At 40.4% G+C, this 10,440-nt stretch overlaps 1 protein-coding gene across 1 annotated transcript; it reads left to right on the top strand.

The window, feature by feature from the left end:
• The first annotated feature begins 9,559 nt into the window (after nt 1–9,559).
• Nucleotides 9,560–10,207, top strand: LOC115209562 (ATP-dependent DNA helicase PIF1-like). The gene has a single exon (XM_029777997.1). The coding sequence runs from the start codon at nt 9,560–9,562 to the stop codon at nt 10,205–10,207; it is 648 nt and encodes a 215-aa protein (XP_029633857.1).
• Nucleotides 10,208–10,440: the final 233 nt, after the last annotated feature.

A 10,440-nucleotide genomic window follows, 5' to 3' on the forward strand; every position in this document is an offset into this window, starting at 1 on the left:
CGACTGTCTAGAAGCTCATTTGTTGGCTCGCGGTTCACTTGACTCGTAAATTGATAGCATTAGTAATTTTTACTTCCTTTAGTTTGTTGGTGAATGAGGAATTTCAGGAAAGCAAATATACTCGTTGGCGGATGTTGTTTACATAACATATGCTAGAAACTTTTTTGAGCTCGGGGTGGGAGATGTCTTCTTTTACCAATTATTATCAGTTTATTCGCATTTAGGGTACATTATCGCAATAATATAAATCAACTGCTGTATTGACTTTATCGACCCTAGTGAAATTTGAATTTGGAACACAAGGACCGTAAGTAAATACCACAAGGCATTTTGTTCAACACTAGCAATTCTACCAATCTACTGTTTGTCAGCTATGAACAGACAGGATAAGCATTCTTTGGATATTTTCGAAGTCGCATTCTTGGCGATATTTTTTGCCGTTGACTCAGTAGTAGCTGTATCAATAAGCATTTGTGACTCAGTAATTGGAACAGTATAGCTGTAATGACCTGGTAGAATTTTTTTTGGTAATATGACGCTACTGGGACAATTCTGTTGATGTGGAAATAGGAGACAAACTATACAGCGTCTTAGCATTATCTGTGACCAAAATGCGTCGATTTACTTAAGTATCTGTGGCAGGGCTGCCGTTACAGCTTAAAAGAGCTCCAATGCACAGAGGTCTCTCTACGTTAACAACAGCATCATTTATAGATTAGCACTGAGATCCTATCTCAGTGGGTCCCCCAGGTGACAATGCAGTGTGTCCAAGCATGATAAAGCCACTAATCTGTGTGGCCCAGTTAATGTGACCGTTTGCAGGTAGCAACTAGAAAATCTATATATTCTTCATGAAGATGCTGTATTCTTTGCTTTGAGTAGATCTGATTGGGACTTAATAAATTCAAGTTCTATAAAGAGTCCTCTATTTTGGTATTTCAAGAGATGCAGTGAAGACCAACATAAAAAAAAAATCATTCATTGTTTAATCATGTAGTTAATAGTGTACCTTATAGAAGTACTCTACTTTTCCTAGTGAAGGAAGCTCATTCCACTCGCAAATTACAATACATTTTTCTAGCAACTCACTGCCGCTGATCTCGTAGAAGAGATTGAATGTTATGTTAAATCTCTGAGCAAGATATAAACAGTAGCAATACGGAACCGTAACATATATTTGACAACTAAGTGTCGCATCCTATACATGACAGTGCTACTGATGTTTATAGCCCCAGGAAGACATCTCCTCCAACTGGCTAATGACACACGTTCTGGGTCCAATTAGTATTTGTGAAGAGAGGTCATCGCTCCCATCTCTAGTCTTACATGATACACATGGACTCAAGTAACTGACAGAGACAATTCTTTGTGCATTTGCCATGTTTTATGCAAGGGCTCTGTGGATTGACATGCCACAGGAACCATCCACAATGGCAGAAAAGAAGATTATAATATGCTGACATTTTGGTGTGGTTGAAACGAAATTTTATTTTAACTGAGATTGAGGAAGAAATTAATTCTAATAGAGTTACCCTGTAAAAAGCACTTGTGCTGGCATCATATAAAAATAATGGTTCTGGGTCCACATAAAATGCACTGCTTCTGATGCCACATAGAAAGTGCCCAGTACCCTCTGCAAACTGGTTGGCAGTAGGAAGAACATGCAGCTGTAAAAACCAGGCCAAAATAAACTATGGAACTTGGGTACACACACACACACATATAAAGACAGTTTTCATATGTTGAAGATGCACAGGATCCATAAAAACCTTAGAGATGGGAAATTGATTCTCTCAAATTCCCTGGTGGTTCATTAGATGTAGTAGATAATTTCTGCAACCTAGGGGACCAAATTAGTAGTGAGAGAAGATGTACAGAGAGTGTGATTGCTAGAATAAGAATAGAATGGAGAAAATCCAGAAAGCTGTTACTGCTGTTGGCCTCAAAAGATTTCTCTCTCCAAGTGAAAGGAAGATTGCATGATGCAATTCTTCATAGTAGTGAGACATGGGCCCTGAATGTAGAGGACATGCGAAAGTTAGAGAGGAATGAGGCTAGTATGCTCTGCTGGCTGTATAATGTAAGTGTATATGTTCAACAGAGTGCCAGTGTTCTGAGAGAGAAGTTAGGAATAAGAAGAATTTGTTGCTGTGTGCAAGAGAGAAGACTGTGCTGGTTTGGTCATGTGATGCAGATGGATGCTGAAGGTTCTAATAAAGAAGTGCTGCTCTCTCAAAATGGATGGAACACATGGAAGTAGGAGACCCAGGAAGACATGGGATGAAGTACTGAAGGATGAACTCAGGATGCTGAACCTTTCAGGTGAGATGACAAAGGACCAAAATAGCTAGTGCCTGGCCATACTCAAGAAGACCTCTACCTCACAGCAGAAGTGTTAAGACCAATCCATCTGGTGGTATAAAGCACTCATAGCAGTGCCTCACAAAAGCACTTGTGCAGTGCCACATGAAAGCTCCTGTGTGGTACTACATAAATGCACCTGTGTGATGTCATGTAAAAATGTCCAGCACACTCTGTAAAGTGGTTAGCATTAGGAAGGGAATCCAGCTGTAGAAACCATGCCAAATCAGACTGGCAGCACCCCAGAGTAAAAGTCATGACATAGTGTATTGTAAAGATCAAATAGATAAAACTAGAAGTGTACTTGAAAACAAACTTGATAATTTTTCAATCTCTTTTACTTGTTTCAGTCATTTGACTGCGGCCATGCTCGAGCACCGCCTTTAATCGAGCAACTCGACCCCGGGACTTATTCTATCGGTCTATTTTGCCGAACCGCTAAGTAACGGGGACATAAACACACCAGCATCGGTTGCCAAGCAATGCTAGGGGGACAAACACAGACGCACAAACACACACATGCATATATATACATATATACCACGGGCTTCTTTCAGTTTCCGTCTACCAAATCCACTCACAAGGCTTTGGTCGGCCCGAGACTATAGTAGAAGACCCTTGCCCAAGGTGCCATGCAGTGGAACTGAACCCGGGGGGAAAAATATGGAGTCGATGCAGGAATCGGAATTCAGAGATCCAAGAATATATCTATTGAGCCCCAACGACATTATAAAATGCTTTATAACAAAATTATCAGTACAATAGTTGACCAAATAAAAGCACGATATTCATCCTTAGAAGAGTTTAAATTCATGGAACTTTCGAATTTCAACAAATTTGATGAGTATTGCAAACAATTTAAAAATCATGGGTACTATTTAAGAAGAGTGGTCCTGGTGCGCGCACCAGAGCATCTACGCCAGCTAGTCGTGACTAGTCGGTCCTTACTTTGTGTTTTATTTACTTTGTTTAAAACATTATTTACTTTGTGTTTTTGTGTTTTATATATTTTGTTTAAAAAATTTATTTACTTTGCTAGATAGTCGTAGGATCGACTAGTCACGACTAGTCACGACTAGCCAGCGCGGATGCACGAGCGCGCGCAACAGGACCACTCTTCTTAAATAGTACCAGGGCAACGTTTTTTTTTTTATTTGCATGTCCAGCCCCGGAAGTTACCGCACGCCACTGATATATATATATATATATAATACAAATAAGAAAATGGAGAAGCAAATTTAGTTTGTTCATCAACTTTCAAATATTAGAATGTTGGATTATTTATTCATTTAACAAAATGAGACCCTCAGTAGCATACATATATATCTTATAATTCAATACATATAAGCTAAGAATACAAATTATAAAAGTCATAATATAAATTATTGAAATCACACCCAGACATACATACATATATATATATATATATACATACATACATACATACATACATACATACATACATACATACATACATACATACATAAATACATACAGGGGTTGGACAAAATAATGGAAACACCTTAAAATTTCAAACAAATTTATTGTAATATACAGTAGGACTGCCTTTGGTAGTAATTACAGCTTGAATTCTACAAGGTATGGACTCATACAAAGTTTGAATTGTTTCCAGTGGAATTTTTGTCCAGTCTTCAGCTAAAACAGTTTCCAGTTCTTGTAGTGATGATGATGGAGGATATCGACTCCTTACTTGTTTTTCTAAAATGTACCGTAAATGTTCAATAATACTGATATCTGGGGACTGTGGTGGCCAGATAAGTTGTTCATCTTCACTAGAATGCTCCTTGTGCCATTCAATAACAACTTTAGCTATGTGAATTGGTTCATTGTCATCCTGAAAGATTGCATTTCCTTCCAGAAACAGTTCCGCAACCATAGGATGAATTTAGTCAGATAAAATGCTTTATTGACTATTAATTCTGCTATGAAGGGAAACCAGTGGGCCAACAGATTTCCAAGATATAGACCCCCACCCCGCCAGATCGTCACAGATCCTCCTCTATGTTTAACAGCTGGAAGAAGGCAGTCTGGGTCAAATGCTTCTCTTGACTGTCTCCACACATATACTCAGCCAGTGGTCAGAAATAAGGTAAAGGATGACTCGTCTGAGAAAATAACATTCTTCCACTGCTCTAGGGACCAATTCTGTAGATTTTTACTCCACTCTAAACGCTTTGCAACATTTTGAAAGTAGTGGTTTTCTGATTGCAGCCCTCCTGTGAAATCTGGTTTTGTGCTGCTTTCTAGCAAACAGTTTTTGTAGAAACTGGGTTCTTGAGGTGGTTAATAAGCTCTGCAGTAATTTGGGGAGCTGTACTTTTGTGATCCTCTCTAACAATTCACGTAAGAGTCCAATGGTCCCTATCTGAAAGCTTTGGTTTTCTTCCAGAGTTTTGAAAAGTACCACTGATGCTATATTCCTGGTAAGGCAGCTGCAGGAGAAATACCTAGCCAAAGATAAGGCCCTGTACCTGGCTTTTGTTGACATGGAGAAAGCCTTCGACAGGGTCCCCCGATCCCTCATATGGTGGTCAATGAGGAAACTAGGAATAGAAGAATGGTTAGTGAGAGCTGTGCAAGCCATGTACAGGGACGCTGCTAGTAAGGTGAGGGTTGGAAATGAGTACAGTGAAGAATTCCGGGTAGAGGTAGGGGTCCACCAAGGCTCAGTCCTCAGCCCCCTCCTATTTATCATAGTCCTCCAGGCAATAACGGAGGAATTCAAGACAGGATGCCCCTGGGAGCTCCTCTATGCTGATGACCTTGCTCTAATTGCTGAGTCATTATCAGAACTGGAGAAGAAGTTTCAGGTGTGGAAGCATGGTTTAGAATCGAAGGGCCTTAGAGTCAACCTAGCTAAAACCAAAGTCCTAATAAGTAGGAAGGTAGACAAATCACAAACGCCTTCAAGTAGATGGCCCTGCTCGATCTGTAGAAAAGGTGTAGGTAGAAACTCTATAAGATGCACCAAGTGTAAGCTATGGACACATAAGAGGTGCAGCAATGTCATAGGAAGGCTAACTAGGAAGATGGTTTTTGTATGTGGCAGATGCTCGGGAGCATTAACCTCTGAAAATCTACAGAAAACAACTTCCGTCACTTTCCAGGGGGAAAAACTAGAAGTAGTTGATAGCTTCCGTTATCTTGGTGACCAAGTCAGTAGTGGGGGTGGGTGTGCTGAAAGTGTAACGGCTAGAGTAAGAATAGCCTGGGCAAAGTTTAGGGAGCTCTTACCTCTGTTGGTGACTAAAGGCCTCTCGCTCAGAGTAAAAGGCAGACTGTATGATGCATGTGTACGAACAGCCATGCTACATGGCAGTGAAACATGGGCCGTGACTGCTGAGGACATGCGTAAGCTCGCGAGAAATGAAGCTAGTATGCTCCGTTGGATGTGTAATGTCAGTGTTCATAGTCGACAGAGTGTAAGTACCTTGAGAGAAAAGTTGGACCTAAGAGGAATCAGATGTTGTGTGCAAGAGAGACGATTGCGCTGGTATGGTCATGTGGTGAGAATGGATGAAGATAGGTGTGTGAAAAAGTGCCACACCCTGGCAGTTGAGGGGACCTGTGGAAGAGGTAGACCCAGGAAAACCTGGGTCGAGGTGGTGAAGCACGACCTTCGAACTCTAGGTCTCACCAAGGAAATGACCAGAGACCGAGACCTATGGAAGTATGCTGTGCGTGAAAAGACCCGGCAAGACCAGTGAGAACAATCAAAATCAAATCATATATCAGAAAGCAGGGGTTAAGTGACCCATCCGTTCGTGTCCGCTGTCAGCCTCGTCTGGCACCCGTGCCGGTGATACGTAAAAGCACCATTCGCTCATGGCCGTTTGCCAGCTCTGCCTGGCCCCGTGTTGGTGGCACGTAAAAGCACCATCCGTTCGTGTTCGTTGCCAGCCTCGCCTGGCCCCGTGCCGGTGACACATAAAAGCACCGTCCGTTCGTGGCCGTTTGCCAGCTCTGTCTGGCCCCGTGTCGGTGGCACGTAAAAGCACCATCCGTTCGTGGGCGTTTGCCAGCTCTGTCTGGCCCCGTGTCGGTGGCACGTCAAAGCACCATCCGTCCGTGTCCGTTGCCAGCCTTGGCTGGCCCCCGTGCCGGTGACACGTAAAAGCACCGTCCGCTCGTGGCCGTTTGCCAGCTCTGTCTGGCAACCGTGTCGGTGGCACGTAAAAGCACCATCCGTTCGCGTCCGTTGCCAGCCTCGGCTGGCCCCCGTGCCGGTGACACGTAAAAGCACCGTCCGTTCGTGGCCGGTTGCCAGCTCTGTCTGGCCCCGTGTCGGTGGCACGTAAAAGCACCATCCGTTCGTGTCCGTTGCCAGCATCGCCTGGCCCCGTGCCGGTGACACGTAAAAGCACCATCCGTTCGTGGCCGTTCGCCAGCTCTGTCTGGCACCTGTGTAGGTGGCACGTAAAAAACACCCACTACACTCGCGGAGTGGTTGGCGTTAGGAAGGGCATCCAGCCGTAGAAACATTGCCAGATCTGACTGGGCCTGACGAAGCCTTCCAGCTTCACAGACCCCAGTTGACCCGTCCAACCCATGCTAGCATGGAAAGCGGATGCAAAACGATGATGATGATGATGATGAAGAAGGTTTTTCCCTCTTTCTCAAAGGTTGTCATTACTTTCAAGACAGTACTTCTTCATACACCAAACATTTCAGCTGTTTTTGTTACGCTAGTTCCTGCCATATGAGCACCAACAATTTGACCTCTTTGAAAGTCTGATAGATCTGTCATTTTAATGAATTTTAATTACCTTTTTCTGATGATATCTGAAAAGAAACAGCAATTTTAGCAAAACATATTAAGCAACACTAATAATAAATAAAAAAACATAAAAATAAACAAGCTTTTGATGATTGTATAGATAGTTCAAAATTATGATGCTAGGTGTTTCCATTATTTTGTCCAACCCCTGTAAATACATATATGTCAGTAGCATGTAAAAGCACCTTTCAAGTGTTGGGTCTCACAGAAGCAAGGACCCAAGACCATTTGGCATTATGCCGGGCTTTGAGCATTGGGCCTCACAGAGGCAATGACCAAGTCTATTTGGCATTATGTCATGTTAGAGAAGACCCATCAAGTCAAGTAAAACTGCAGTCATGGCAGATACCAGTGTCACGCAAATGATACCCATACCAGTGGCACATAAAAGCACCCATTACACTCTCAGAGTGGTTGGCGTTAGGAAGGGCATCCAGCCATAGAAACCATGCCAAAACAGACTGGAGTCTGGTGCAGCCTTCCGGCTTGCCAGCCCTGGTCAAACCATCCAACCCATGCCAGCATGAACAACGGACATTAAATGATGATGATATCTATATCTATATATATATATATATATATATATATAATTATTAATAAAGACAAAGTTTGACCTAAGCAACAAAGACCAATCATTCACTGTATCTAAATGCAATAATAGCCAGTGTGGCACATGCCAATTCATACATACTAGCCAATATATGAACACAAAAACTGGAAAAAAATTCACAAATGCAAATATGAACTGCAAAAGCAAATATTTAATTTACTGCATCAAATTCCCAAATTGTGAAGAACTATATGTAGGTCAAACTGGAAAGGCACTATCAGAATGTTCACGTGTGCACCGACAGCAAATTAGAGAGCCAGATGTCTTTCAGATACCTTTGAGTAACCATCTAGCAACATGCAGTTGGAAAATATGTATAATATTTCCGTTCTACAAACAATGAAGTCCAAGTGAAATTGAAAGAAAAATCAGAGAAAAGAATTTTATTAATAAATTCCAAACCAAGCTAAATAAACAATAATACTAATACTTAGAGGCACTATTTCTACTGCTAAGACCACTACCACTAACAACAACAACAATACTAAAGGTACTCATTATGATGATAGCAGGAAAAACTAGCTAAGTCAAGAGAAAAGTCAGTAAAAATTATTTTATTTTGGGGTTTGAAGTTCTATTACCACAGCTACACCTACCACCACCACCAACAACAACAACAATAATAAAGGAGATGATAATGATGACAATGATAATTTAAATGTAAAACTCCTTGGGAGATGTTCTTTACAACATTTCTAAAAATAGCCCACACCAATCAACTTAAGTAATTTAGTAAAATCACATACTGATTGGTCAGAATAAGTTAGCAAAAATTAACATTCTGGAGCCTATACAAATGTATTTAAAGCACACAGTTTAGCCATCTCACCACAGTTGTAAATTGTAAAACATAACTGTCACCACTACTACATGAACCTGAAGATTGCATAGTTTAATGCATGAAAGTACTAGTTCAATCAGAATGGATATTTAATATTCTATCATTTCATTACATTATATTATCAATAATATTAATATGCTAACTTTTTGTTTTTGTATGTACCTGTTGTGTGCGTCACACTTTTTTGAAGTGGCAAAGCGAGAGAGAGAGGAGGACAGAGAAGAAGTAAGAGAAAGTGAGAGAGAAAGAGAAAGTGAAAGAGACAGTGAGTGGTGATGGCATTCATTTTGTATTTTTAAATGTTTCAGAGTGGATGTATGAGAGAAAGAAAGAGTGTGAGAGAGAAAGAGAGACAGTGAGTGGTGGCGGTATTTGCTTTGTGTTTTTAAATGTTTATCACATCGCAAGAGAAATAGATACATAGATACATACACATATTGTTAAATCGAAAGTGGGAGAGAAGAGTGATACAAAGAAAGTGAAAGAGAAAGAGAGTAAGTGAGAGAGACGGTAGATACATAAATCCAAAGAAAAGTTTATAGATACATAGACACAGCAAATATTGGCTGTCAATTTCACTTTTCATTACCACACGAGGATAAAATTAACTTACAAATGGCTGAGTACTTCACAGACATGCTTAACATTAATGTCATTCTCAGGGAGATTCAACCTCACACAGAATATGACAAGGCTGGCCCCTTTGAATTACAGCTACAACTCGAGACATATATATATATATATATATATATGAATGTATTTGTGTGTGTATAGTATTGGTTAGTTAAAACATGTTTGCAATAATAAGTGTTGCATGGTGGAAAAAATGCAATTACCAAACTTTCATTCATAAATCCATTTATTATTTCGTTTTCTTTTTTTTTTTTGCATTTCAATTTGATTTGTATATTTGTACCCAGAAATTTTCAACAACTGCACACCAAAAGAAATGGAAAAACGAGTAATTTTGTCTCCTAAAACTTCTGACTGTCTTGCAATAAATGAAAAAGTTCTTAATATTATACCAGAGGCACTTAAAACGTACTTAAGCACAGATTTAGTATCCTGCAATAAGGAAGAAGAGGTTCAGAACTATCCCTTTGAATTCATAAGCTCACTCACTCCATCCGGTATGCCTCTTCATCGCCTCAACTTAAAAGTAGGGGCTATTGTAATGCTGCTAAGAAATCTTTTGATTAGTCAAGGATTATGTAATGGAACTCGCATGAAAGTGCAAATACTTCATAAACATTGTGTAGAGGCATCATTGGTAACAGGCTCCAACAGAGGTCATACAGTTTTAATTCCCAGAATTAAACTTAGCCCAAGTGATGCAAATATTCCATTCAGACAAAACAGACTTCAGTTTCCATATTCAATGACAATTAATAAGGCTCAAGGGCAAACATTTGAAAAAGTTGGAATACATTTGCCCCAACCGGTATTTTCTCATAGTCAATTATATGTTGCACTTTCAAGAGTACAAGCTATGAACAATATCAAAGTAAGAGTTATGACACTCAATTGGGATAACAGACAAGGCCAAAAACGTGGTGTGACATGCACACAAAATATTGTCTACCATAAAGTACTGTGAGGAAGATCACTGCACCAGCTAGCATCACCACCACACCAGCTACTCCATCATTACACATCTACATTACACCTTTAAGATCGGGGAACCAGTTAGGGGCCTGGTGGATCTCTCTCAGCATACCAGCAAACCACAAAATCGCACTAGCCAGCATCACCACTACCTCCAAGCCTGTCATATATATATATATACATATGTATGTATGTATGTATGTATGTATGTATGTATGTATGTGT

Source organism: Octopus sinensis, linkage group LG3, assembly GCF_006345805.1.
Source record: "Octopus sinensis linkage group LG3, ASM634580v1, whole genome shotgun sequence".
Classification (NCBI taxonomy): domain Eukaryota; kingdom Metazoa; phylum Mollusca; class Cephalopoda; order Octopoda; family Octopodidae; genus Octopus; species Octopus sinensis.

Coding starts and splice junctions, on each gene's coding strand:
- LOC115209562 (XM_029777997.1), top strand. CDS start 9,560: ATGGAAAAACGAGTAATTTTGTCTCCTAAAACTTCTGACTGTCTTGCA.